At 53.8% G+C, this 27,849-nt stretch overlaps 9 protein-coding genes across 9 annotated transcripts; 2 read left to right on the forward strand and 7 right to left on the reverse strand.

The window, feature by feature from the left end:
- Window positions 1-1,261: 1,261 nt before the first annotated feature.
- On the reverse strand, window positions 1,262-4,706 carry PODANS_1_22560 (uncharacterized protein; the record flags this gene model as incomplete). The annotated part of the gene is made up of 3 exons (XM_001906539.1): window positions 1,262-3,317; window positions 3,384-3,907; window positions 4,185-4,706. 3 exons carry the CDS (start codon window positions 4,704-4,706, stop codon window positions 1,262-1,264), a joined length of 3,102 nt encoding a protein of 1,033 aa, XP_001906574.1.
- A 2,143-nt stretch (window positions 4,707-6,849) lies between these two features.
- Window positions 6,850-8,880, reverse strand: PODANS_1_22570 (uncharacterized protein; the record flags this gene model as incomplete). Its single annotated transcript, XM_001906540.1, has 2 exons — window positions 6,850-7,372; window positions 7,427-8,880. 2 exons carry the CDS (start codon window positions 8,878-8,880, stop codon window positions 6,850-6,852), a joined length of 1,977 nt encoding a protein of 658 aa, XP_001906575.1.
- A 1,516-nt stretch (window positions 8,881-10,396) lies between these two features.
- Window positions 10,397-11,498, reverse strand: PODANS_1_22580 (uncharacterized protein; the record flags this gene model as incomplete). The annotated part of the gene is made up of 2 exons (XM_001906541.1): window positions 10,397-10,473; window positions 10,529-11,498. The coding sequence occupies 2 exons, from the start codon at window positions 11,496-11,498 to the stop codon at window positions 10,397-10,399; spliced, it is 1,047 nt and encodes a 348-aa protein (XP_001906576.1).
- Window positions 11,499-12,690: 1,192 nt separating this feature from the next.
- PODANS_1_22590 (uncharacterized protein) lies at window positions 12,691-14,021 on the forward strand (the record flags this gene model as incomplete). The annotated part of the gene is made up of 2 exons (XM_001906542.1): window positions 12,691-12,764; window positions 12,821-14,021. The coding sequence occupies 2 exons, from the start codon at window positions 12,691-12,693 to the stop codon at window positions 14,019-14,021; spliced, it is 1,275 nt and encodes a 424-aa protein (XP_001906577.1).
- Window positions 14,022-14,266: 245 nt separating this feature from the next.
- Window positions 14,267-15,699, reverse strand: PODANS_1_22600 (uncharacterized protein; the record flags this gene model as incomplete). The annotated part of the gene is made up of 2 exons (XM_001906543.1): window positions 14,267-15,558; window positions 15,609-15,699. The coding sequence occupies 2 exons, from the start codon at window positions 15,697-15,699 to the stop codon at window positions 14,267-14,269; spliced, it is 1,383 nt and encodes a 460-aa protein (XP_001906578.1).
- Window positions 15,700-17,528: 1,829 nt separating this feature from the next.
- Window positions 17,529-18,299, reverse strand: PODANS_1_22610 (uncharacterized protein; the record flags this gene model as incomplete). The annotated part of the gene is made up of 3 exons (XM_001906544.1): window positions 17,529-17,865; window positions 17,927-18,060; window positions 18,123-18,299. The coding sequence occupies 3 exons, from the start codon at window positions 18,297-18,299 to the stop codon at window positions 17,529-17,531; spliced, it is 648 nt and encodes a 215-aa protein (XP_001906579.1).
- Window positions 18,300-19,369: 1,070 nt separating this feature from the next.
- Window positions 19,370-20,047, forward strand: PODANS_1_22615 (uncharacterized protein; the record flags this gene model as incomplete). The annotated part of the gene is made up of 2 exons (XM_001906545.1): window positions 19,370-19,650; window positions 19,708-20,047. The coding sequence occupies 2 exons, from the start codon at window positions 19,370-19,372 to the stop codon at window positions 20,045-20,047; spliced, it is 621 nt and encodes a 206-aa protein (XP_001906580.1).
- Window positions 20,048-20,307: 260 nt separating this feature from the next.
- On the reverse strand, window positions 20,308-21,005 carry PODANS_1_22620 (uncharacterized protein; the record flags this gene model as incomplete). Its single annotated transcript, XM_001906546.1, has 2 exons — window positions 20,308-20,367; window positions 20,475-21,005. 2 exons carry the CDS (start codon window positions 21,003-21,005, stop codon window positions 20,308-20,310), a joined length of 591 nt encoding a protein of 196 aa, XP_001906581.1.
- Window positions 21,006-21,508: 503 nt separating this feature from the next.
- PODANS_1_22630 (uncharacterized protein) lies at window positions 21,509-27,002 on the reverse strand (the record flags this gene model as incomplete). The annotated part of the gene is made up of 2 exons (XM_001906547.1): window positions 21,509-26,746; window positions 26,937-27,002. The coding sequence occupies 2 exons, from the start codon at window positions 27,000-27,002 to the stop codon at window positions 21,509-21,511; spliced, it is 5,304 nt and encodes a 1,767-aa protein (XP_001906582.1).
- Between the last annotated feature and the right edge of the window lie 847 nt (window positions 27,003-27,849).

Here is a 27,849-nt window from a genome sequence, read left to right on the forward strand (position 1 = left end):
AGCCCCTTGACTAAGAACAATTTTGCATCCAACTCTGGCGTAGCACCCTGACGTGCCTTGGCTCTCTCTCTTATCCCTTGTCCCCTGTCCCTCTCTTCGGTACGTGTCTCTTGGCCTGCTTGTGCCCTTCGCGTTCTAGCCCATAATGGATTTCACATGCTATTTTTTCCCACTTTGACGCGCCGTTTCGCCCCGGCAGCATCCTTGACTGCCCCTCAAAAATCCACTCTCTTCTTCTTGCTTCTTCCAGAACGTCCACACACCCCCAGCTCCGATAACCGATGACGTGGGTGAGAGCACACAAGCACACGACACCACTGACAACACCACACCAACTCAAACGACCCAAAAAATAAAAGAGGGATTTCCAGTGCAGCCAAGCGTCTCAGCCGGTTGCCTCCATCAACATCAAAACCTGCAACGTAACCTCGCTTTTCTTAAACCTGCTCACGTCAACGGGATCTTCAGCAAGAGAGAAGGGACTTGACGCAAGTGAATCAAGTTAGCTTTTCTTGTCTACTGCAGGGACGCTTGTGCATAACCCACTTTGGATGCACAGATCCACCTGTGAATAGCCTCACCACCTCCTGATATGGTCAAAGTCAACATTTGAGCATAAAGCAGTTTACACCGGAAGGCTTTCTTGAGAAACAAGTGGCCTGTGCATCTTCATCAGTAATTTTATGCTAGTGGTGCAGCATAGCCATCTACTTTCACGGGAAACAAAGCCCTCAGTTCCTCTTCTAATGCTTTCTGATTTAAGCAGTAGTGGGTACGCTATACACTATACTCAGGCTCATATACCTGTCATTCCCATCTCTACTCCCTTGATACCCCACCCTGCATTCACCGACTCCCCTCTGTTTGTGCAAACTCAACATACCACAACAGCAACCCACAACCCATAAACTACTGGTATCTCATATTGTTTCAATAAACACAACCTTCTCCGCCTCGCCTGTGGACAGCTATGGTTCTTAACCGCATATATGGCATATGCCCCTCCTGAAATCCACCGAAGCAGTAACACGAAACCATCAAATTATATGTGCCCAAAAGAGAAAACTTGCGCCCAAGCGCCTCCACATGAGGCGTAATAGAAGGAAAACCAAAAACACAACATAACCGCCTCCCCATGCCTTCTAGGTCATGGAGACATGCTCATTAGAATAAAGCCCAGCAATAGAAAATCATCAGCCATGAAACACCACCACTCTCAAAACAGCAAGCCAGCCAGTGTATCACACTCATCTTGGCCAGCTCACCTCCTCCAGCCCCAGAAACCGCCACCGCCCGTAGCATTGGTGGCGGCAGGCGCCGTGGCGGCCTTCTGAGGGGACTCGCCAGGAGCAGGCACAGACGTCGGTCCGGTCGTCCCAGTAAGCCGACCAAACATGCCCATAGCTGCTGCCGCTGGCCCCCCACCGTCTGCCGTGCTGTGGTTTCGCTGCAGCGCTGGTGGTGTCTCGCCCGGAGCCAGCCCAAAGGCCTTCCGGAGCTGCTCCAGCTTCTGCCTCGCCTCCTCGGCTTCCTGTTTGGCGACAGCTTCGGCCGTCTTCGCCGCCGCGAGCTCTAGCAGAAGGGCATCACTCTCGCTGGTTGGGATAGGCGGGGGTGGGGGAGGAGCCATGACGTTCAGGGTGGAACCGGCCGAGTCCCGGTTGGACTTCTTCTGCATCGTCATCGACGACGCTCGCTTGTTGTAGTTGGGCGGGTGGGATGGGGTGGACCTGCTGCGGCCCAGCTTGAGCTCGCGGAGACCACTTGTACCCGCTGCCGTACCAATCTGGGGGAACCACTCGGTACTGGTCGCGTTAGAGGCTGGCGTGTCGGACGCCCTGGTCCGCATGCTATGTATCTGCCGCTCGAGGCGCTGCTTCTCCTGGTGTAAAGTTCGGACATGTGTGTGGCTCTCCCTCAGTTGCTCCTTCAGAGAGGAGACCTCCTGCTCCGCTTCATGAATCTTGCGTTCGTGCTCTCGTGACCTGGACACCTCGTGGGATAACTGTTCTTTCGCCCGAGCCAGCTCGTCTCGAAGTTGTGATTTGGTCTGCGCCATGGACGACCGTCGGTTGACCACCGAGTCGCTGAAGCGAAGCTCGACGATATCGAGCAGGTCGGATAGCTCCTCCGAGGTGGGCTTGACTGTCTCGTCACCCTCTTCCGAGGTTGGCTCAGTCGAGGCATCTCGAATGGTGTCCTCGCTATCGACACTGGACGACAATGCCGCCGAATCCTCGGCGCCCGCCTTTTTGCGCAGGCCGTCCAGCAACGATCGTACTGCCTTTCTGTCCTCATCGCGGTCTTCCTTTTCCTTTTGTAGCTGGCTGGCCAACAAGGCATGGTTCCGTTGCAGTTCGCTAAGGGCTGTGAGCAAGTCTTCAATCTGGCTGTGAAGTTGCTTGTCCTCCTTGCTGTTATTGGCGCCGCTCGAGAAGACGGCGGGCGATGTCTTTTGCGGCGCGCCCGTCACGGTTGAATCGTCAGCGGAGCTGTCCCGCGAGACGGACGTTGCTTCGGTAGATACGGAGCTGAGGACGCTAGCGGCAGATGAAGTAGTGGACGAGCCAACCTCCATCGAGTTGAGGGTGGATGCCAGGCTCTGCTTCGACGTGCTTCGCCGAAGCATGCTCAACGGACGCGACACGGCGCCCAGGCCGGGATTGAGCGTGTTGGTAGTGGTGTTAGCAGTACTGGTGTTGCTGGATGCGGAGGCGGCTGCCGCAAACGTGGCAAATCGCGGTGTTGAAGAGGAAGCCCACAGGCGACCCAGAAAACGGGAGGCTGCGGTGGTAACATCCGACACCTGTTGCGCTGTTGCATCTGTGGCACGGGGATTGGCGCTTGGGCTAAGGTTAGCTTCTCTGTACCCCTGCTCCAAGGCTGCCAACCGGGCCTTGGTGACAATTTCAGAGAGCGCAGCAAAATCCTGGACAAACTCGTCGGCGTTGTAGTTGTAGCAGTCCCAGAGCCCGCGCGATAGGAGCAGATGCATCACGTCCTCGAGCTCGGTGCAGGCCAGGATGCGCGCCTGGTTCTTGCGCATGAGCGACAAGGCGACTCGCATGATGGTCTCTGACGCCCCCTCGGCAAAGATCACATCGTAGATGCGAAACAGCATGGGCAGGGGGCACGTTACGGCGAAGAAGGAGAGGAACCACTGTGAAACATAGGCGGGTTCGACTTGCAACTCGTCCAGATGCGTCGACAGAGTGGGCAGATGCTGGCGCAGCAGCTCTCTGAATTGGTAGATGCGGACATGCAGCCCTGACAGATCGGGAACGAAACAATGGCGCAGATCGTAGTTCTCCATCAACCTAGTTTTGAGTGCCTTAGTTAGTCCAAATACTCCGGACGAATCGGTACGATTCCTGTTCCCTTACCTGACCAGAACACAGAATGCCTGCTTGTCACTCATGTGCATGAGCAAGGGGCCGACCAGAAAGGCGAGCCCTTGGCAGTACCCAATCTTGGTGTCATAGAGACTGAAGCACTTGAGCACCCGACCGAGCATTCGTTGGCCATCGCCTTCGGGATCCCTAAACATGTCCACACCTGGAAAGCTTCGTCCAAGATCCTTGCTGATGACGCCCTCATAGGGGCTAGACTCGCCAGACAACCGTTCGAAAACCTCTTCCAGGGCACTGTCGCGGGCGCCGGCCATGCTCTGCCAGACAACACCCCGCAGCGGCGGTGGGATGCCCTTCCTGACCTTGTTGGACAACAGAGTCGGCAGGCGAGCAGCCGTTTGCTGAGGGTCTTTGACCAAGGCGAGGTAGAACTCAAGCTCAGTCATGGGCGTCGGCGGCAACGTCGAATACCGGAGGGCTGGAGGGGTCGGCCCGGTGACCATTTTCCGAAGCTGTGCCATCGAGGGAGGTCTCGGGTGGCTCTCTCGCAAGTGTTGCTGTCGCTCAATGATCTTGACCTTGATGCTCTTCGGATTGGTTGCGATTCTGTTGTTTTCTTGTTCCAGCCGAGCAAGCAGCGAGGCGGTGGACTGTAGAAAGAAAGTCTTGTGTTAGCCTCGAAAAAAACAGTGCAAAAAGAAATGTAGCTGTGATGAGACAGTAGGACGGCGTGGGACGGTGAGACAGTCCAAAGACACGGGAGAATTTGATCCTCGTTGCTCGGTGCAAGTCGCTCGTTTCCTGGGACTCTTTGTGATTCGGCTTTGCACCTACCGCTTGTGCGTTCTGTTTGTTTCTAGCCTCCATATCTTCTGTCGCCTGAAGTTTGTCCCAATCAACCGCGTCGGAGCCAGAACTCGACCTCGAATCATTGGCAACATCATCCGAGCGTCCCTCCTCAGCTTCGCCCAGCTCATCTTGCAAGCTGGGTCCCTTCTTCTTGCGAGTATCGGGTTCGAATATCTCCGATTCACTATCGTCATCGTCATCGTCCTCCTCGTTCAGTGTTTCGGCCATGGTCTTGCTCGGGGCGTACTCGGCATCATAGCGAGGAGGGATTGTGCTCGGCGGGACGGCTGTATTCACCGTCAGGGAAGGGGGTTCGGAAAGGCGAACTGTCACGAGCGAGTCGTGGTCTCGTGCCTTTTCCTGCATCTCGAGAGGGATCGGCTCGGAGGTGGTTCGCTCGTGGCCCGTCTCGTTCGTCGTCGGCGTAGTCGCCATGGCTGGCTTCATAATCTTCCGCGTGCTCGGCAGCCGCTGCTGCTCATCTCTCTCGATTCGGTCGAGCTCCATCCCGAAGCCTCGACCCTCCTGATCTCCCACAAGCCGGTGCAATTGTTCCAAGTTCCAAAAGACAGGAAGGAAATATTTGGCCAATTATCTAGCCCAAAACCGAAAAGAGTCGCTCAATGGTGCTGTCCCTGGTCCGCTCCGAGGAAAAGCGGCTCTTCCCTGTGAATATGCCCCCAAAATTTCCAGTTGGTGAATGGCCAACAACAAAAAAAAAAAAAAGGTACCAACTACCCCCAAGGCCTCGTTTGTTCGTTTCGTATGATTAGGAATTAGCGATTAGGTTCCTTTTCTCGGCTTTGCCGCCGTCTGGTCTCGGCTGTCCCTGGTTCCTCCCAAAGTTTTTTGTTTGTTCGGCCTTGCTTCTTGTTCCAGAAGAGTTCGGAGGCGGACGTCGGAGCTTGAATAGGGAAAGAATAGAGACTGAAGGGGGGCACGGTACGGCAGGGATGGCTTTGCAATGGGCGACAAGGCGGGAAGGCGAGACCGCGTGAGAAGTGAGAGAGTCGGTCGAGATCTTCAAGACTCCGAATTGGCCTGCTTCTTGGCACGCGACACTGTTGATGGGGCTCTAGCTGTTCTTTGAAGTTTCATCGAGGGGGCCGACGATGCTGAAACAGTACTGTGCGATCACAAGGTGACCCGCTCCCCACGCCTGCAACACTTGGTAAACACAGCAGCAGCGGAGCCTAAAGCTTCAGAAGCTTTCGCCAGAGAGGACCGGCACTACAAAGGAGCGACGAGATATGGCGAGTGGAGAGCAGCGATAACGACACGATGTGAGCTCGAGAGGGAGAGGCAGGAGCAGAGCAGCCGCTCACGATCGAATCGAAATGGGATCAACTGCGAACCGTGGTGGCCCGGCTCAGCTTGGCGAAGAGGCAAGACCCCGAACCCCTGGATTTCATGGATCAGTGCAAGATGATTGGATGCTTTCTTCTTCCCTGGTCCAGGCGCGCTCTCTCACTGGTCCAATGGGGAAGCGCGACAGCGGGGCATTATGAATTGGCTGCCATTTCATAAAGGGTGATTCCTCGATTGAGACCTTATCATCACCACTCACCAGTCAGGGGTTTTGTTGTCGTGCCATAATTGTGCCTCCCTATTGATGTGGCCCAAATTTATTTGGGCAGCACAGTTCTGTTGGAGAAGGGAGCTCCTGCTCCCGAACACAAAAGAAAAAATATCATCCAATGGCTGCCGTTGAGAACCGGTGAGCTACCAAACTGCTACCAATCAGAGTAGGCGGCTGGGAAAGGGAAGCTTTCATCCCGCTCATGCATGCATGCTGCAGGCGGACCAACTCGCATCTTTGGCTTCAAGACTCGCGATGTGCCAACTGCAGATTCCACCACTACTCTTCTTCCCCTCCGGCTGTCCCAAGGTACAGCCAAATATGAACAACGGGTCGCTGAAGGCCGCCGAGTAACAAGCCCAGTGCAGTCAAACGTCCCCGCAACCAAAAATTCGGGTTCCTCTTTGGTGGCCTTTGTTCATCGGACCTGGCCCTTGACCGCATTTGCCGCACAAGTCAAGAGTGTGGGAGGAGACGTAGTCTTGGGCTCAGACATTGGATGACATGTGTCATGTTCCCACGTTGCGTGACTGGATCTCGGAGACTATTCACAAGCAATGATGGTCCCAATGAGAGATCGCCGAGGCCTTTAAAAACAAATGTCCAATCTGGCCCCTCCACAGCAGTGGTCGGCAAGGTTGGCAAAAAATACCACCCATACTATTATATAGATCTATAACAGTCGAGTCATCGAACGCCCCTGCTTCTCATTGTCTATAACGTCCTGTCTTATGAATACGCACAGCCTATGATTACAGAAATACACATAACCAACCCACTCCTTTGTCCACTTCGCATTCCACCGTGTTCAAACTCCGCCAAAAGATCAGTTTTACTCCCATAACACCATTTGCAACTGGCGCTTTACACTATTGATCCAAGACATGATCGCAACAGAAAATAGGGAACACATGTGGAGAGGATCCGGACACGCAACCGTGGACACGCTGTCACGCTAATATATACCCCGGCCTGCTCTTTCTTTGACCCATGGTATAACTTTTCGCCTGGTACACGCCCCCCTCAACACCTATCACATCAAAATCGTACAGCTTTGGTTCCTAGCTCGCGTCACTGGCCAGCAGGCTGGGTTTGCAAAAGAGGGCCTGGGCTGTTGGCCATCTGAGGTGTCCTGTAAGCCGTTGGACCTGGAGCAGGGCTGCTGTGGTTCGAGCCAAATCCTGTAGCTTGGCCTGGGCCATGAGCTTGTGTTTGGGCTTGAGCCTGTGCTTGCGCTCGAGCATACGCATTAAGTTGCCCGTTGGGGATCGCGCCAGGAGCAGCAGGATTGAAACCCGGCCTCATAGCTGGTGACGCTTGAGAACCTGGTTGCTCTCTTTTAGGGTCGACACCAGGAAAGAGTGCCTGAAGCTTAGCATAGAGTTGCTTGAGTCCCTCAATTCTCTGAAGGCGATCGGCGCTTGGATCCAGCGGTCGTTCTAGTACATCGTCTGGAGAAGCCGGGGGTAATTTAAGCTTCAGGGTCGTACTAAGTGGTGGGGCTGTCAAGAAAGGAGCCGGGAAAACGGCAGTAGCTGGGTTTCTTTGGATGGATGATTGATACTGGAAGTTTACTTGAAGCCTCTTCATGCAGCTGGGCAACAACAGGTTAGATCAACTCCTTGCGGTCTGTCCAAGGGTAACATACTGGTTGTAGTCTTCCTTCACCAACCGTTCCTGCTCAGCATAATCTACTCCAGCTTCCGGAGCCGATTGTGCTTCCTTCTTCAATTCGAGCTGGGCGTTGGACAGCTGCATGGATTCGTAGAGCAGTTCCGTATTGATGTCGAAAAGAATCTTGACCCGCTCTTTGTCCTGCGGGTCTCCACCGGGACTTTGAGGCGTTGACAACCTCGAAGTACCATTTACTTGTTGACCCTGTCCATTAGCGGGAAAGGTTGGCGTTTGAGGCGTCATGGCTGCTGAGCCAGACTGCTGCTGCTGCGGTTGACCTTGGGGTGGCTGCTGCTGCTGCTGTGCTTGGGACGGCTGCTGTTGCTGCTGCTGTTGTTGCTGTGGTGTTGGCGGCTGCTGGGGCTGTTGTAACTGCTGGGATGGTGGCTGTGGAGTTTGAGATTGAACTTGAGCCTGAGGCTGGACTTGGGTTTGGACTTGTTGTTGTTGTTGCTGTGGTGGGAGAGGCTGGGATGGCTGACTCGATTGTTGAGATGGCGGTTGTCCCTGCTGTCCCTGTGGTGGATTCGTGGGCGTCTGACTCCGTGAGTTGCTCTGTATCTGCTGAGGAGTACCATATTGAGTTGGCTGGGAAGCCATTGAAGTAGCCGGTGTGTTTTGCGACGGGTTGAAAGGACGCTGAGGAGTTGAGGTGGGCATCCCGCCTGCATTCGGGCGGTTTGGATGCATACGCTGCATCATAGGTTGCTGTTGTTGCTGTTGCTGTTGCTGTTGCTGAAGACCAGCATTCAGCTGATACTGGTTCATCGGCCCGCCCATCATAAAGTTGGCTGGAAGCTGCGGCTGAGGGGCCGCTGAAGAAGGTATTCCAGCCCCGTACGGCGAGGACGTAAAGGGGGCCTGGTAAGCCACTGTCGCGTTACTGGCGTCAGTCTCCGTGGTGACATGAAGAGTGAATGGTAGGTTGGCAGTGTATGAGTGTGGGAGTGACACGGAATGGGCTTCGGATGTCGAGAGGCGTTGCGGCAACTGCCGAGCCATGGCTCTTAGGTCACCACGCGCGAAGGTCTCTGTCGGGTAGGACAAGGACGACAAGGAAACGGGCAGAGAAGGAAAGTTTGCCAGACTGACGGGTGGCTGGACGTCATACGTAGGAAAGGCATAAAAGGGGGGCTTACTCTGACCATTGGCACCAATGTGCGGCATGGCGGCATTCTGCATCATTCCTGCAGGACCAGCACCTCCCATCATGGCCGGGTTATTGTGACCTCCAGGAAACGGGCCGCCCTGACCTTGTTGTATGGGGAATTGTTGTTGCTGTTGTTGCTGCTGCTGCTGTTGCGCGTTATACATCATCTGCTGTTGCTGCTGCTGTTGTTGTTGTTGCTGCTGTCCCTGGTTTGGTGAAGGCTGCAATTGCGCGCCCTGCGGTGGGGCGCCGTTAAAGCCATACTGAGCTGAGTACATAACTTTCTATCAGGCTGAGGAGACTCGAGCCAAGAAACAGGGCAAGGCGACAGAGGAGACTTCCCGAGGGGGGTACGCCAGGGGAAACGTGAGCGGACTGGGCGGCGGATGGAACGGCGATAGACGTGTCGTGGACCAGATCAGTGGTTGCGGCTGCCGGTGTGGGGTAGGGCCATCAACATGAACTTCCAACTTTTGGTATCTTTCTCCGTTAACGACGGACTTGTGACAGCAAGTACCTGGGTCCCCAGTCCACCGAGATGTGTACGGCTGGGATGTGACGGCAGGTATGTCTCTAACGCAAAGCGCGGAGCCGACCGGGCAGCTCAGTCAGGATGAGATGGTATGTAATAACGAACGCGACCGAGAGCGGATGGGGATTGGGTGGGCAATCCGAGAGCTTCTCTGCGCGTCTGCCGCTGTGCCCCAACAATACCAAGAGGCAGCACCCAAGCAAAGACCAGCTGGCCAGTGGGGAGGCGCGGAATTGCTACGGGTAGACAGGCTATCAAACGTCTGAACCGCCAGACAAAGATGCGATGGACAGGACCGATATGGGATTCCAGGTTGGTCTATGCCCACCTGTGTGTCGCGATCCTTTTTGGGACGAGACTGATAGAGAGATCCCTCCTTAACCCCTGAGAGGTGGCACTGGGGGGGACAAGCAACCCGAGATAGGTAACGAGGGAAACCGGGGGATTGGGCAACTGTAGGGCCGACGCCAGAAAAAGGGGGGGCGCTGCCCGAAGCACAAAGGTTAAAGTAAAAATAAGTTTATGTAGGGCAAATGGCTGCTAGGAATGGCTGTTCTTTGCGTATCGGTCGCGCTGGGTGGCAGGCGGGCGTCCTGTGGGCGACGGGTGTTCGGAGAGGGGGAAACCTGAAAGTTTTGCGTGTTGCGAAATCACGGGACCCGAACCGCACACGGCAAGGGCCCCAAAAGTGTGGGTCCAGCCTTCAGACGACAGCCACGCTAATCCAGATTCGTCTCTTGTGCGACCCTAAATGTGGACACTTTCTGCATCCACCAAGACAGTCATCACCGAGAATGGCCCCACACTCCACCAGGACGGATGTACATAACTTGGACTTGAAGGTCGAGGTTGTGTGATCTGAGCTCGAAAGGCCGCAGATCTGGATGCTAAGAGTACTACTATCTTATGCTTGAGAATAACATATATGGATCATCTGGACGACCCTAATCGCCTCTCGAGTCTTGTCTTCGTAAGCAGGTGAATGCTGACCAAACAAGAGTTAGGTAGTTGATTTTGGCTTCATTTTAAACGTTCAAGTTGCATTACAAGCCAGCGAGGTAGGCATCGTGCCTGAGGGTGCTGGTACCCTGTAGCCTGCTGTTCATCGGTCTTGGTGGGTATATAGTGCCCTCTCACACCTCTCTCCTCATTGAATTGATCGTTTACAATTGTCATGTTTGATGAACCATTCTCTCCTGATGAGGATCATTGGATATACAAGTATGCATTTGGTGCTCCTCTGCGTTTTGTCCTTTCGTCCTTTATTTCCTTCCATACCGGGTCCCGTACTTGGACTTTCCTGAAACAACATCAAGGAAGTGATCCGCAATGATTTCATCTATACAACAGAATTAGCACATGTATGACCCTCAAATGGTAGGGGCTCAGCTCACCTGTCTTGGTCGAAGGATGCAATTCATCGTACCACAAGAAACCAGACAGGCCACCGAGAGCTGTCTGGTCGACACAGTCACCCCCAGTCGACGAGCAATGGCGGTAATAGCCCGTTACGTTGTAGGGAGCGTCCAAGAAGCTCTGTGGTTGGTTGTAAATGTCGACCAACAAGCTGTGAACATCGAAGAGGTCAAAAGTTGCCTTTGGCCAACGCGACTTGATGGCCACTTGAAATGGGACGCCGTAGTCAAAGATAGTGTTGACGTTTGTAGTGTATTGCTTGATCTTTTGGCCGTACTGTGTGACGTTGTAGTTCGTCTTGGTGTTCCAGAACTGGCTGTCTCCAGTCCCACCATTGTCCGGGTGTGCGTACAGCGGCGAGAGCTCAAGAGGGGCTTCATTCAGCAGAACGAACCGTCGGCCTCCCGTCTTGTAGATGGTATCAAAGACGGACCAGATGCAGTCCACGAAGTCGGAAATCGTGGTCCCGGGAGCTTGGGAGTCAGAAAGGAAGGCATCGAAACCGAGGTCGTTGGTTCCGATCCACAGGGCATACACCGTATTCTCGGGTGTCCGGTTAGGGAAGATGGACTTGAACTTGACATCTGCTGTGAAAGATGGGATCTCATCTTCTAGCACTGAAGGGAATGACCGGCCGATGAAAGCAAAATCACGCTCGACGATCTTGTTGGAACATGTCGCGCCGCTGACAGCATAGTCGATGAGCCTGGCACCAGCATCCTGGGCCGCAAACTGAGCCCATGTGAGACCACCGCTAGCCGTCGTGTTTGACACCGAGTGATACTGGCCCGGGGGAGGTGCTTGCCCGCCATTGTTGATGTAGTAGCCTAGACGGCCGTTGTCGGTATAACTGTCGCCAAAGGCGACCAGATTATCGAAGGACTTGCGGCCACGGCTGGCGGCCGCAATAGAGACAGAGGCGCCGGCGAGAATGATAGAAAACCGCATGGCTAGCCGTGGGATGACGTGTGCGCGAGAAGACAAAACAGTAACGCCAATAGAAACATCGACAACGGGGCCATGACAAGCATTTTATGTGCCCAGCAACCCTTCGCTGGGCAATCTATCGTCCCATTCACCCGGTACAGGGAATACTATTCCGCTGCAGGCTATATTGCTGTCCCACCTACGCGAGGAGACGGGGGTGACATCGGCTCGGGATGGGAGGTCCGGGAATGGCGGCCGGGCGACTAGTCCGGACCACCCGCATCGTGATGAGCAAGGGAAACGAGGATTCAACACCATTTCTCAGAAGTTCAAAGCGACAAGACCCGAGAATTTGTCAGCTAGCCTATGGGAATGCTGAGTCGGCACGGTGTTGGCCTGGTAACATGACACAACTTGCAAGTTGTGACGGGTGAGCTCAGTCTTGGGACTCGATTGAACTGAGGTGGGCGCACAGCAGGAGGGCGAAAAATGTGAAGTGAATTTTTGTTGGCGCTAGCATCTGAAGCAGTTCTAACAAAGCATAGAAGGCTGGGGTGATGCGTAGAGAATGGGTATGCTGATGGGAAGGCTCTGGGCGGGGGACAAGATCCCCGACTGCTGCTCATCATGAATTGGCCAATCATTGTCAAGGATTGCACCGGCTGAATGCTAACAACCGAAGACCTGATCAAATATTCATGTGTCGTCTGGCACTGTTATGGAGAGGAAAATCTGACAACTGGATCGGCAGACTTGCAAGAGTTGTAATCCATTTAATAATGTTTGATTGCAGTAATTCACTTGTTCTCGCTTTCTGGTATTTGGATGTGAGCGAGACTCATAATTGTGTGAGGGTTGGGGCTAGGGTTAGTTAGGGTGGGAAGAATCAAGGCTGGTGAAGCGATCATCAAATTGTTGTTGGAAATGTGACGAAATCAATGATGATCAGGAGATCGATTTATTTCACTCTGGCTCCTATTTCTGTTCCAAAACAGTTGCGTCGTCGTCAGCTTCAAAAATCACCTCTGTTGGGATGGTTTGTTTGGAGGGCCCGCCTTCCGGAACCGGGGCTGCAAGATATTTCGCCCTGACTCCTTGCCGTTAATGACTCCTCAACCTCACTTGAGCGCAACTCACTCGGAACGCACTATATAAGGACATTTGAAGATCAAAACTGTATTTACCTCATCATATTTGGTGATCAACACTCAAAATGTCGCCCTTCAACTTGGAAACTTGCGCTAGACCAAACATTTTGGCCCTCGAACCTTATCGCTGCGCACGAGAGTGAGATTCACCCCTTGGACTCATGAGCGCACTATCACTGACACCCAAAACAACAGCGACTACAAAGATGACGGCACCAACGTCCTTCTCGATGCCAACGAGAACGCCTATGGCCCCCCTCTCCCTCCGTCCATCACAGGCCTTATTCAGCCCCAATCCGGCCTCGGTCCTGTAATCGACCTCCCCGGCCTCAACCGCTACCCAGACCCTCACCAAGTCCCCCTCAAGCAGCTCCTCTGCAACCTCCGCCAAACCCACGTCCACACCCAAAAGAAGCTCTCGCCAGCCAACCTCTTCGTCGGCGTCGGCTCTGATGAAGCCATCGACGCCCTCATCCGCGCCTTCTGCCGCCCAGGTCAGGACAAGATTCTTGTCTGCCCGCCAACCTACGGGATGTACTCCGTCTCGGCCCAAGTAAACGACGTCTCCCTCGTCAAAATCCCCCTCCTCCCGGGTCCCGACTTCCAACTCGACGTCCCCTCCATCCTCTCCGCCCTCTCCTCCCCCGATGCAAGCACCATCAAGCTAGCCTACTTCTGCTCCCCGGGTAACCCAACCGGCTCCCTCCTCTCCAAATCCTCCATCGGGTCGATCCTCGCCCACCCAACCTGGAACGGCGTCGTGGTCGTCGACGAGGCCTACATCGACTTCGCGCCCGACTCGGCCTCCCTCGCCGAATGGGTCGTCGAGTTCCCCAACCTCGTCGTGATGCAGACCCTCTCCAAGGCGTTCGGGCTGGCGGGTATCCGTCTCGGTGCTGCCTTCACCTCCCCTGAAATTGCCAGGCTTCTCAACGCGCTCAAGGCTCCCTACAACGTCAACAACATCACCTCCGCGATCGCAGAGTACGCCCTCTCCCCCGCCGGCCTGGAGGTCATGAGGGCGAACAAGGCTGCTCTGCTGGAGCAGAGGGACAGGTTGCTGAGGGAGATGCCCACGATCCCCGGGGTGGGCAAGCTCATGGGCGGGACCAAGAGCAACTTTTTGCTGTACGAGATGCTCAACAAGGACGGGCAGCCGGACAATGCTGTTGCGCTGGCTGTGTACGAGGGTCTGGCGGAGACCAAGGGCGTGGTTGTCAGATTCAGGGGCAAGGAGCACGGGTGCTTGGGCTGCCTGAGGATCACGGTTGGCACCGAGGACGAGGTGACGAGGTTCTTGGAAGCCATCAAGAAGCAGCTTGAGCAGGTCCGGGGGGTGGATGCGCGAAGCGATGAAGAGGAGAAGGAGAAGGCTGCCAGTGCCGTTGTCGCGTAGGGTTGGACTACTTGAATGTTCCAAACTCGGATTGAACGTCACTGGAAAAAAACACACAAAATGAATCACCAGAGACCATCTAGTTTTATGTATCTGCATGTCTGTATGCTTTTCCCCTGCCTAATGCAACAGATTCCAAGATTTCCTCCAGGCCACATGTTTAATGTGGCCTGCAATGCTCAAAAGGTGAAATGTAAATACAACCAAGAAAGTAAGACACGCCATCACCCAACCACCCCAAAAGTCTACCACCACCCCTTCACGGGAACAGTCCTCCTTCTCAACGCACCCGAGGTTTGCGTCCCGGCCTTGGTCTGGGAGCCCGCCGCTGAGTCCGATTCAGATGTCGGTGTTGGTGCTGGACCTGAAGCCGTCTCAGAGTCACCCTTTACGGCATTCTGATCAGCAAACGCCCTCACAGTCTTGATTTCGCCCCCCTTCAACGGTGCTTCCGCGTCCAAAGCCAACAAGCCCTGAATCGTCTCCAGCGCGGACATCTCCTGGCCCAAGCCCGGGTTTCCATCAAAGGCACCGGTATACCACTTGTGGCTGCACTGGGTCCCGCTCGCACCGCCTGTGCAAGTCTTCGCAGCCGCCTCGACCGAAGTATGCCACAACTCTTCGATCGCCGGCTTGATACTCGGAACATACCTCGCGGCCGCATAGACAAATCTCGAAAAGTACGCCTTGAAGCTCCTCATGTCCTGGTTGCACTTGTCCACCTGCTCGCACGCGTGCTCGTACATGATGTTGGTGGCGTTCTCAAACGGGCTGAAAAAGCTCCTGCTCGCCTCCACCATCCTCTCCGTCCTCTCGGTCCACTTCTTGTCCTGGGTGACGTCGGCCATGACGGCAGCTCCGTAAATGTAGATGCTGGCAGAGTAAGAGAACGTGACCGGGTTGGTGTCCTTGCAGTCCTTGCTCGCATGGGCGCCGTCGTAGACGTTTCCAAACTTGTCAATCATGCCGATGGCTTCCGTCCAGTCCCAAACCTTTTCCGCCCAGTCACTGTACGTCTTGTTCCCGGTGGCGCGGGCCAGTCTGGCCGCAATCTGGAAGAAGCCGCCGTTGCTGACGGTGTTTTTGTAGTCGAGTCCGTTCGGGTTTGAGGCAAAGATCTGCCACAAAAGCCCACCCTGGCAAGCAGTGGTATTCCACCTGCCAGCCAGCGAGTCGAAAATGTTGGCACCCATATCCAACCACCCGGGAACATTCGGGTCTGGCTGGGGAAAGTTCCTCTCCGCGGCGGCCATGACAGACATTCCCCAGAATGCTTGATCGTCATTACCTTCTTGGCCGAAGTGAGTGGGGAGCATGTAGTCAAAGTCGGGGCCAACCTGATCCAAGAGTCCCCTTGCGATCAGCTTGTCGTAACTGTGGTCGCCCGTATAGTGAGAGTAGTCGAGCATGCTGCCCATCAGGGCACCGGCTTGCCACCAGTAGTAAGGCTGAGGAAGGTCAACAAATTTCTCAGGGGTGCCCGAGTAGTAAGACATGGCGTTGGCGGCGACGGTTTTGGCAACGCCCTTGATGGAGACTTTCGAGAAGTTAGCACTCCCGTCAGGGCAACGATCATGCAATACGTACGTGAATCAGAGATGTTGAGCTCTTTCGGCGCAACGGCAGATATGATCACTGCCGGGACCGCTACGGGTCTCACATACTTGACAAACCTCATGGTGAGTTTGTTGCTGGAGCCTTGTGGTGTTCTTTGAGTAGTTGCGTCTGTCCGAGGACCAGCGGATGATATCGAAAGGAAAGTGGCCGCACAGCAGATAAAAGCAAAAACCGAAGGCGAGCAAACTCGGCGAAAAGGTAACGTCTTGTTGCTATCGTCTGTGTTGAGAGTGGCGCGGTTGACGATTCAGCAAAGCACCGTGACAGCGGCAACAGCAAAGTACTCTCGAACGATTCTGTGTGTTTCCCCGGATGACCGAAATTCGTGGACTATTGTACGAAAGTGGTACAATAGAAAGTGAACAGAAAATGAATGGAGCAATAGCCTCGCGTTGCGGGCAATTGAAGTGAAAAGAACAATACCAAACGAAGGTTGGTGATCAACACCCACACACACTCGGTCGTCAGCAAGCTGTAGACAATATGAAAGGACAAGCTTGGGCTTGGAGAACAGGTGAAAAGGTCCAAACGGCCGGGACCTGTCAACTTTTAAAAAGAAGATCGGATGCAACAAACCATCTCACCGTTCAAGGTTGCATCCCTGCTGCAAGAAGAAGGAGTGACCCATCACCACGGCCGATCTCCTTCTTGCGGCGCCGAGCACGGCTTTGGGGGAGGTGTTGTCGTCTCCTGCGAGCCAATAGGGCATCTTGAACCCTGTCTCCCTGTCAATGGCAACCCCCACTGCGGGTAAGCCTTGCACCCCCTAGAATTATTTTAGCATGTTTCGTTTGCTTCGTGCACCGACTGGTGATTCCAAGACTGTGCACATGGAAGCTTGACCAGGTGCCGAGGTTTTGAAGGGTCCAGTATGTCTTTCAGAAGCGCGCGCGTTTGTGCGCTTGCTAGGCGAGAGGGCGGCAAGACCCAGGCACAGAGAAGGCTTGTCTAGGTGATTTCAAATATCAGTTTACGAGAGGGGTTTGCCTGTGGGTAAGTTATGCAAAGGGCACAGCAGAAAATGCTGCCTTCGAGAACCTTGATGCCCAGGGCACCTCAGCTGTGTTTGTGTGTTCCATTAACAATTATGTGGCAAGTGAAAGTTTGGCACTATCACCTAAAGGTGTACCAGTGTTACGGGCGTCCCCTTTCACCCTCTCATTGTCAGGAAAGTAGCTGATGGTCGGGAAACACAGGTGAATTGTCTGCCATGGTGGTGTTGAAGATGTTGAACCTGAAGTCGGAGCATTTTGATGCCAAGCTTACGATGCTCCTGCGGGGCAGCGGGTGATCAGGGGCTTTCAGTTGGACAGGCCGTTGATTGGCTGCCAGCTAACGCCACGTTTCTTAGGCTGGCGTTTCTCCAAATTCTGAAACACCACCTCCAGTGAAATCCGAACGGCTGGCCAACAGATCAGCGGCGCACGCTGTGGACAAAATAACTGACACTCCAAAAGTCCTGAACCATACCTCGAAAGTTAAAAGCTATCAGTGTTGATAGTATATTACACGTGCAACCAACTTGCAGTTCCAACCACCCTGTCCACGACGTGCCGCGCGACTGGGCGAGTCCTCTCTGAAGCTGACAGGTGCTGCCAAGTGGGTCATTCTCGCCTTGCATCTCCAGCTGAAGAGAGGTTGTTGAGATGGCTCAGGGTAAATAGAAAGACAGCTCTGTATCGAAGTAGGCGCATAAAAACCCGGAATATTTCCCGTCCCTATATGTTTCTGTACAACCTCGGAACTACATGCGACTCGAAAAAAGGGGTATCCGTACTTCTTTGAACCAAAAGTGAAATCGGGAAACAAAAACACCGTGCCGTGTATCTCCACCGGCCCCGATCCATAACCGGAGCACATAAAACCATCAAACGCCGTTTCCGCGCCCCTTTACATGAATGTCAGAACAAACAAAATAACAGCCCCAGATGAGACGCCCGACAACCAGCTAGCTCTCACCGGGTCCAGGCTAAAACCGGCGCCCTTGACAGGCGAGTTCGTCAACGATGCTGCTGGTGTCCCGTCAATGTCAATCGTGTTGGGTAACGGACCCGGTGTTGTCAAAGTCAACGCGCCCCATGTTACCTCGGGCGTTGTGAAAGTCTCCGTCCACACAGTCTGCGTCGGCCCCGTGATGGTGCCCTCCCAATGGTTGGCCCCGAAGGATGACGATCCTGTGCAGGTTGCGGCCGTTGTGCCGTCCAAGTTGCATTCAAGTTCGGCCGTTCTGTCACTCAGTTAGCCACTTTGATCTTTCGGATTCAGAAAACCATGGCTCGCAAACGGACAGTGTCCCAGGGGCCACGCCACCGTATTTCAAAGTCCCTGGCCCTTCCGTGAAGACAAAGGGAAGGTCGCCAGCAATCTGACAACTTGGCGCCTTCTCAGCACAAAAGACCGTGTAGGTTGTTGCGGATTGGTCCTGAACAGTCGATTAATCAAAATGCTCCATCTCAACCTGGATTTCTCAATCAAAATACGTACACTGCCAATGATGCTGCCGCGAAGAGCAGCCCAGTGAGCCTCCCCGTAGCCGGGTATGTAAACCGATACGGTGGATTGGCCGTGTGCACCAGTGATTGCTCGCGCTATCACAACCGTGGTGCAGATCCAGCAAGAGACTCGTCCTCCCCGGCGCCGTTCCTCTCGCCGAAATCTCATGATGTTTTGGAGGTGTGGCAGAGCGGTTACGCTTTCGATTTGGCAGCCATCGCAGCAACAGGGATATTCACAGAGAGAAATGGATTTTTTGGAAGGAAGAGAAGAGATGGGATTGTCACAACTCGATCTAGAACGGCAGGACAGTCATGCCCAGACCTGCGCTGTTTTGTCCGGACGATGGGAATTGCGTTCTTGGCGTTGGCGGCGCTCTTGGCGAGGGGGGGCTTCGCCAAGACATGCCTCTGAGTTTTTCGTGTCGTCCAGATATAGTCGCCAAGCCGCACATCACGATGCTGCTCTTCGGGCGGTGACTTGCTTCTGTTTAAGACGAGCGCATCTGCATTGAAGTCGTGTATCTGTCGTGAACACCACAGGGTTCTGCAAAATCCATGGCTTGCTGTAAGTGCGCGAACAGGTGGGTTCCAATGGGCGTTTGGCAGGGGTTACGACAACAGTCGGCTTCAGGCTACGGTAGCTCCGACACCGATCTGAATCCTAACAACATCAAACGATCACCCGATCATTTTTCCCATGTACCTTTTGGTTCTGGCACTTGTCGATCTGATATACCTCAGGGCAAAGCTGTAAACAAGGGTTGATTTTCTTGCCGTCGATCATCACCGCCAAAGCAACTTTGCTGCTGTTTAAAACACGGGATGCGCTGTCAATCAGTTCCCGTACCACATCCAGAGGCGGGATCGCTTGCTTTTTGCTTTGCTACCTCCTTCTCTTCTGGGACTCCCAACCGCAATTTCTGTAGACCAGATTTGTGGCTCGTCGTCACCAGCCATGTTTGAGGGTAGGCATGAAGTCATACAGGGATCATGTGTTGCTGACTGATGGCTTTCCCATTGAGCGGTTTGCCCGAAATCCGAACGATTTAGTACAAGTAATTTCAGCTTCAGGGAGGGACGCGTTTGGCAGGAATGATACCGAATACGGAGCAAGCTGTCTAAAAGATGTGGATATACGGTCTTAGTATCGTATTTCTATAGTCCTTCTTCCATCTTTGGTTTTTACGCGTCTTCTTGCTTTGTTTCGCCTGCATCTACTGAATTGAAGTCGTCACCATGGTTCGCGTTACTACTGCCTTGCTGGCCTCCGCCGGTCTCAGCACCATGGCCTCGGCTCAGGATGTCGGAGCGGCTACCACCTCAGTCACCTCTCTCTTCCTTCCCGGCTTCGACACGCAGACCATCTGGGCTTCTGTCATCACTGCCCAGCCCGCGGCGGCAACCTACTCACTCGCATGCCCTCCCGATGCCGATTCCAACGACTGTGGCCTTGGCACAGGCTTGACTATTGTCCAGGGGGAAAGCACCTTCTCTATTGACATGCGCGGAGAGTCTGTGTAAGTTCTGTTATGACCCTTCACCCCCTATACCGAACCTTTGCTTACATCGACTAGCACACAACAATACGGTTGCAATCTCGTGGGCAAAGAAGCCAAGTGCTCTGGCTCCATCATCAGCCCTGGCGGGACTGCTCTGTTCCAGCACGTTGCAGGTGACTACCAGAAGGAAATCCAAGCCGTAACAATCACGGCCGGCTTGGAGAAGTTGGATGTTGAGGCTGCCACTACCAGTGCCTCCGGCACTGGCGCTGTTGAGACAGGCACACAGACCACAACCCAGACAGAGGACGCTGCCGGCTCTACGAGCAGCAGCACAGCTGGTGTCCCCCAGATTACCCAGAATGCCATCATGATGGGTGCTGCTCTTGTCGGTGCCGGCGCGATGCTTCTCTAGGGGACTTGCCATGGAAACACAGATCTGTTCGCTGAGACGTTTGCGATGTCTCTGGTTGTGTAAGAACGAGGATGCATGTAAACATGACCGTCAATAATTAGAATGGCCACCCCGGCCTGCTATGCTATGCTCAAGGACGAAACCAACCGCACATGCTCAAGGATGAGAACAACCCCCTATGCTCAGCACCACCTACTGTCCAATCTGATAGGACATTCCATGGTAGACCCCTTTAACGGCAAACGACGACCTCAGCCTCTCTAAAACAACCGGTCCTCCCTCCCGTCCTGCCAACTAGTACAGTTGATACACCTTGCAGCCTGTTTTGTGAACCCCCGTTAGCCAACAACCTAACAACCTCCCCCCCCCCCCCCAAAAAAAAAAAAAAAAAAAAAAAAAAAAAAAAAGAGCTCAAGAGTAGACTCACCTTCTCATTAATATTCTTCCGACAATACCTGCACTTAACAGTACGTTTGATGATCGGATCCTTCGAAAAAAACTGATATGTCGCCGCCATCCCATACAAGCTCATCCCCACACCAATAAAATTAATCAACCTGTTCAAGAAAAAGCCATAAGCCATCACCACCGCCCCGTCCGCCTGCGCCTGCTTCAAAGTATTATACCCCCCCTCCCCCTTATAATTCGACCCCCCTTTCAACACGGCAAATTTCTCCTCCAGGTTCTTGTTCAGCGGCAACAACACCGAAATTGGCGGCAGCAAAATATCCGTCACGAGCGAGGTCACAAGGGCGGTGAACATGGACGCGATGATCAGACCGAACGCGATCTCGAGCACGTTTCCCTGGAAGGCAAAGTCGATGAAGCCGTGCAGGAAGCGATGGGCTTTGGCCCGCCCACGATCCAAGAGGTCATCGTCCTCGTCTCCGTCGTACGAGGCGCTGCGGCCTGGCGGGGGGGAATCGGTGTACGTTCCTTCTGTGGTGAGGCGGGGCATCGTGGATCTTTGGACCGTATATATATGTATATGCCGAGAAATGCAGGTTTTGGGAAAAATGAGGACTGTTGTTGAAAGTATCGTGAAGTGAGACAAGACGTTGGGTGTGAAACCCAAACGGGGGCCGCTCCTTCGACGTCACTGTTTCCTGATTGGGGCCACATAAGGGAGGTGCGGGGAGCAGAATCTTGGCAACTTCTGCCCCTCAAGATTGATGTTGATACGCTTTGCTTGACGATACACTACCACACACTTCATGACTGCGATCATGCGTTCAACCAAATGCCATGTTGCTATTACACATACACACCACAGTAGACCGACAATTTGCCACAAATAACAAGAGAAAGCTGCCACCCCGAAACGTCCCACATTTCCCAGCTTCACATAACTTGTGCTTAACCCGGTGCAACTCTGACTCCCATATAAACTGTGAACCATGTGATCCCCATTATGAACAAGAAAGCTAGGAACTCGAGCATTTCTCCCCGCTATCCTCAAATCTAATCGCTCATGTCGAAATCATCGCTTTCGTCATCCCCACCACCGCCACCTATCGAGTCATCCTCATCGCTGTCAATCACAATCGGCTTCTTCTTCACGGCTGCGGCACGACCAGGCCTGGCCTTGGGCCTGGCTGCGGGAGGACTATCTGGGGCATCTTCCATAGCCTCATCGCCCTCATCGTCGCTCAAGCCTTTTTGAGCTTTGGCCTTCTTAGCAGCATACGCCTTCGCAGCTGGTGAGAGATGTGGTGCCTTGGGCTTAGCAGCGGCTGTTTTGGCGGTCTTGGTAACAGCGGCCTTGGCCTTGGGAGCAGTTGCCTCATCCTTGTCCTTAGTGCTCTTGCTGCCGGCAGGACGTCCACGCTTCTTGGCCGGTGCTGGAACGACACTGAGAGGGGCCTTTGCCTTGGATGCTGCCTTGGGAGCAGGTTTGGCAGCGGGAACGTCGTCGTCTGATAGGAAATCATCCAAGTTATCCTCCTTGGTCTTCAGGGGGGATGACCTGGCGAGCGCCTCGTAATTGGTGTCGTCGTGGTCGTCCAAGTCGAGACTGGGCTTGGATGGCTTGGACTTCATCTTGGGGAGAACTGAAGTATCCCCACCTCCAGAATGGGACATGGCAAACAGACTAAGCCTGCCACCGCTGCTGCTCGAAGCTGGAGCTCCTATGCCCTTGACCATAGCACCGACATCACCGAGCTTCAAGCTGTCGTCACTATCCGAATCATCGCTGAGCTTATACATCGGCTTGGCCTTGGCTGCGGCTGCACGCTTGGCTGGTGGTTTCGCCTCAAAGTCGTCTTCAGAGTCATCATCACTGAGCTTGTAGGATGGCTTTGCTTTGGCCGCGGCCGCGCGCTTGACGGGCGGCTTCTCCTCCACTTCCTCGTCCGATTCGTTGTCGCTGAGCTTGTATGACGGCTTCGCCTTGGCTGCTGCTGCTGCCACGCGCTTGACGGGCGGCTTCTCGGCCACGGCCTCCTCGGGTTCTGAAGCCATATCCACATCTTCATCTACTGAAGGTTTACCCAAATCCATAAAGTCCTCGTCCGAGTCATCCGATACCACATACTTGGACTTCGCAGCAGCCGCGCGCTTGGTACGACCGTTGGTTGCTGTGGGAGCCTCCGACTCTTCCTTCACTTTAGTGTTGATGGGCATTGCCTTCTTACCCAAGAGGGCAAAATCGTCATCAGATATCCCACCGCCCGCTTCAACATCTGGCAAGGTTTTGTCAGCGACAGGCTTCGGCTTGGACTTTGCCTGAAACGCCTCGGCAAACCGCTGCTGGGTTTTCTCCGTCTTGATAGGCACAGGAGCAGCCTTGACGGCCTTGGCCCTAGATTTCTTCTCTGGCTCATAGGCGTCATCATCCTTCCGACGGCGGCCTCCTCCCTTCCCTACACCGAGCTTGTCCGACTTGCGGCGACCCATTCTGCGAATGCCGGTGGCGATCTCATCGTCCAGCTTCAGCTGCGTTTCCCACTCCTCTTGGAAAGCATCCAAATCCTTGACCCAAAGGTCCTTCTCGCTCAGAGCCTGCAGTTCATCATGCTCCGCCTTCTTGGCCGCAATCTGGTTTTTGAGTCTCTCAAGACGCTCGCTGGTGAAAGACCAGACAGGCATCGAAAGCAGGTAGTCGTAGTCACGAGCGCCTCCAGCGGTGTCGTCATCTTCGGCCTCTTCAGCAGCCATTTCCTCGTCAGGCGACTTGACCTTCTTATCCTCCTTGGGAGGGAATGCCTCATAGTCGCGGTCACGAAGCTCCTGCACCAAGACAGCCTTCTTCTTTCGGTTGACCACCATCTTGTTGTCGATGATTTCCGTGATGAAACGGTACTGGTTCTTGAGCTTCCGGTAATCGGCGTGGTACACCTTGAGCCAATGCTTCTTGCGCTCTGTGTACATCTTCAGGCGGTAGTGGTAGTATTCCTCCATGATCTCCTCCACATTGTCGTATTTTCTGATCTTGCCCTGAGTGTCAAAGGCCACCAAGTTGGTTGTGGAGACGGTAGTGGTAAGCTTGAACTTCTCCAACAGACCCTCCCTGAGGGCTGCCTCTCGGTGCTTCTCGTCCATGTCAATGATGAAATGGACCGTCTTGTGGTCGTTGAACTCCTTGTAATCCTTGATGAAGGTCGGTGTCTTGTCGTTCTGGATGATGTCCTCAAGCTTAGCCTTGAAGTCATCAGTCCACATGCGGATTGGCAATTCAGTAACGTGGATCTCGTTTGGGTTCTGCTCATCTTGCCTGATAATACCGTTGAAACGCCACTTGTTGGGCGCTTCCTGCTCCGGAGTTCCTTTCCAACCACGCCACCATGGTGCCATGGGGACGAAGGGCTTCTCCTCGGTATCGTCAGGGTCAAACCTTCCCATCCGGCGCCTCAGATTCTCCACTATGTGCATGGGGTGGTAGTTGGGAATCGAAGTACTCCAGCCGGTACCAATACCGTCGGCACCATTGACCAAGACCATTGGTAGGATCGGAGCATACACCTTGGGCTCGATCATGTTGCCGTCGTCGAACTGGTACTCGAGATTGGGCTCGTCAAGCTTGGAGAAGACCTTGCGCGCAAACGGGGACAGTCTCGTGTGAATGTAACGAGCGCTGGCAGAATCTTTTCCACCAGAGAGTCGGGAACCAAAGTTGCCGCTAGGTTCTAGGCAGTTGACGTTGTTCGAGCCGACAAAGGTCTGAGCTAGACCAATGATTGTCTGCTGCAGAGATTGTTCACCGTGATGGTAGGCGGCTTGCTCGGAAATATAACCGGCAAGTTCCACAACCTTCTGGTCGTTGACAAGATTGCGCTTGAAGGCAGAGTAAATGACCTTGCGCTGACCAGGCTTGAAGCCGTCGATCATGGACGGGATCGATCGGATGTTGTCAGCCATACTGAACAGAATGAATTCGTTCTGGAGGAACTGGGAGTAACTGATTCTCTGAGCCGTAGAGTCGAGGAAGGTTCCCGGAACAAAGTTGCCCAACCATTCTTTGCGAGCATCGGCCTTCTTTTTGCTGAAGATCATGTCAAGCATCTGAGACTCCTCTGGCTTGAGTGTCTCGAATTCTTTGAGATGGCGATCCAGATCAGTGAAGTAGACTTGGGCGTCTTCGTTCGAAGAACTACCCAACCCCTTCAAGTACTTGTACTTCCACTTCCGGAGTTCATTCTTGTTGTTCTCTTTCCACGTCTCATACTCGACGAGGTTGAAGAACGACTTGGGACGCAGAGGCTTCTTTGGGTTTGTGCCTTGCCACACCTTGACGACAGGGGTGATGAACTGCTGGAAGAAGTTGGGGATGCGCAGCAGCGAAGGAAACTGAACCTCAAGGAAGTTGATGAGCAAGCCCTTGATATGACTGCCGTCCAAATCCTGATCGGCCATGATCATCAAATGGCCGTATCGGAGACCCCTGGTATCGGTGTACACTTGCTTGTGCTTCAGACCCAGGAACTTTTTGATGTTTTCGATTTCCTTATTCTTCATGATCTGCTCGGTCGATGCGTCACGCACGTTCAGCATCTTTCCACGAAGAGGGAACACGCCGATGCGATCCGGATCCAGGACAGCGCGACCAGCAACGGCCAATGCTCTGGCAGAGTCACCTTCCGTCAAGATCAGGGTACACTCGTGGCCACGCTTGGTGCCCGCCAAGTTGGCGTCGACAAGCTTCTCGTTGCTCACACGAGCACGCTTGTTGCCGTCCGATTTTGCCAGCATCTTATCCGCTTTCCTTTCAGCAAACTCCATGATGTTGGCGATGACTTCAGACTTTTGGACCTTTTTGAGAAAGGCATCACTCAGGATACACTTGCTACCAAAGGCACTAACTTTGGTCGTCAGTTGCTCCTTGGTCTGGGAGGTGAAGGCAGGGTTGTCGACCAAACAGTTGATGAAGATGAAGATGTAGTTGCGGAAGTTGGCCGGCTTGAGACCATGGCCCTTCTTCTTCTTGTTGAGCTCCTTCAGAAGGGCTTCGGTGATTTGATCGGCAATGTAGTTGACGTGTGTACCACCCGACGTTGTGGCGATATTGTTGACGAAGGACACTTGTTGGAACGAACCATCTGACACAGTGAACCCCACCTGCCACGTTCTGCCCTTGTCCCTGACCTCCTCATACTCTACATTCGCAGCAGTAGGTTTCTCGCCTTCGGGAACAACGTCACCCCGCTCGGCAGCGATTGATTTGGCGTATAGCTGGCAATAGCCCTTGAACTTGGCGATCTTGAGTTGCTCCCCGTTCAGCCAGACTTTGACGCTGGCCATGGTGCCTGCCATGTCGTACACACGGCGGTACATGAGGGCTTCCAAGTCGTCATCAATGCCGTTCTCCATGCCAAATCTCTTGTAGTCCGGAAGGAAGGTCACTCTGACGAAGTCGTTGGTCTTGTTGGCTGTGATTTTGGGCTTTTCCATCTTGGACATGTTGTCGGTCCAGGTCTGCTTGTATCGCTTGCCGTTGACGCTATCCTGGCACTCCAGAGTGAACTTCAAACTGAAGATATTGGTAAGCTTCGCACCGTAACCGTTGCGACCACCGACCGTCTTCTTCTCATCATCGTCGTAGTTCGAACCGGTGAGAAGGTGACCAAAGATAAGCTCGGGGATATAGCAGCCCTCCTTCTGATGCATCTCAACCGGGATTCCCTTGCCGTTGTTCTCGACTGAAATCTCACCCGTCTCGCTATCGATGGTCACCTTGAGAAAGGTCATGGAGGCATCGCGCTGGCTGTTGTCCGCGGCGTTGACAAGGATTTCGTCAAAGATCTTGTAGAGACCAGGAACAAAGGATACAACACGATTCTCCATCAACTTTTCCGTCTTGTTGAAAACCCACATCTTTTGGTCGGTGCGTTCAACGGACCCGATATAGGTATCGGGGCGCTTGATGATGTGCTCGAGCTGCGTGAGCTTCTGGTATGTTTCGGTGGCGGATTTGGAGGACTTGGAGGCAGCTGCCAGGGCTGGCTCATCGTCGATCAGCATGCTGTCGTTCTCGATCTCAGCCAGTGGCTTGCCACTGGACTTCTTCGCCGGTGCCTTCTTCTGCTTCTTAGCCATCGGAGGAGTGCTGGAGAGAGGCCTATCGTCATCGCTATCATCGCTATCCGGCTTCGTTCTCTTCTTGGGCGCCGCCTTCGCCTTGCCGACCGTGAGCTTGGTTTGGACCATCTTGGCAGCTTTCGCGGCAGGCGCTTTCTTCGGCGCAGCCTTAGCTTTTGTTTTCTGTAGCAGATGTTGTTAGCTTTGCTGTTGCTTGCGCTTGTATTGGTAGAATAGCTCAGTATTCAGAGTTGCTGCTTCAACTGAGCGATCCTCTGCTGCCGCCGAGTTACCGCTGGGTAACCAGACTAGATGCAGTCTGCAAAACCAGTTCAAAGACGAAGGGAAGGGCACCAGGAAACATACGTACCACTTCTGGTGAGTATCCGTCAGACTCGCTCTGGGCAGTGTCAAAGACGGACTCCACGTCTGAATCCATGTTGGCGATGACCTGGGAGGCGCGTTCCTCAAGTCGCGCGTCGCAAAGTCTTTAGCGCAACGTGAAAAGGGGCGGCAGAGGGAGAGCAAAGGCTTTGTTCTTTGGTACATGCAAAATTCGAAGGTGGAAAAGGGTCGAAATAAGACGAAGTCTCGACACCACACGACGCAACAATGGCGAAAAAAAGAGATTCCGCGAGAGGCCTCGATCAAATCGCCCAGCGTTTGTCGTCGAGTCGAAGGGAGTAGGCAAAATGAGAAGGAATGGAGGGGTCGCGTCACAAGACAGAGTTAAGAGGGATTGTTGTGGCGAGTGTAGCCGGCCGCAGGTAAACAAAGTCGTCGTTGTGCGTGGTCTCAGTGGTGGGTGTACTGCGAGCCTGCTGTGCGTTGTGTTCAATATTTCGTAGGGCGAGTTTTCCTCGACTAGGGTCTTCAATGCCGTGTCCAGGCACCATACGCGAACGAGACGCGACTTCCTGCTGAAAGTGGGGTCGGGGCTTGTGGTGCCTCAGGCCTGGCAAAACAAGAATCAGTAGCCCCACTTCTGCCAAGTTTTAGGAGCACCCAAGTGTCTGGCAGGTGGTAGATGACAAGAGGCAACGGAGCCTTCCATCTAGTGACTAGCCAATCATTTTACACAATTCCTTTCACCCATCTAGGCACAAACCACGGGCAACCGAAGAACGAACGACATTCCATTTTTCAGTTCGACACTTCCTGGCATGATTCATCTTCCCGAGCTGGCCCTAGTGACCCAAAGGGCCTCAATGGAAGGAACTGCCAGAAGGCCCCAAAAGATGGATAGCCAGATGACCCTACCGTGGAGGCACCAACGAAAATTTGTG

This window comes from Podospora anserina, chromosome 1 (genome assembly GCF_000226545.1).
Source record: "Podospora anserina S mat+ genomic DNA chromosome 1, supercontig 6".
In the NCBI taxonomy this organism is placed as follows: domain Eukaryota; kingdom Fungi; phylum Ascomycota; class Sordariomycetes; order Sordariales; family Podosporaceae; genus Podospora; species Podospora anserina.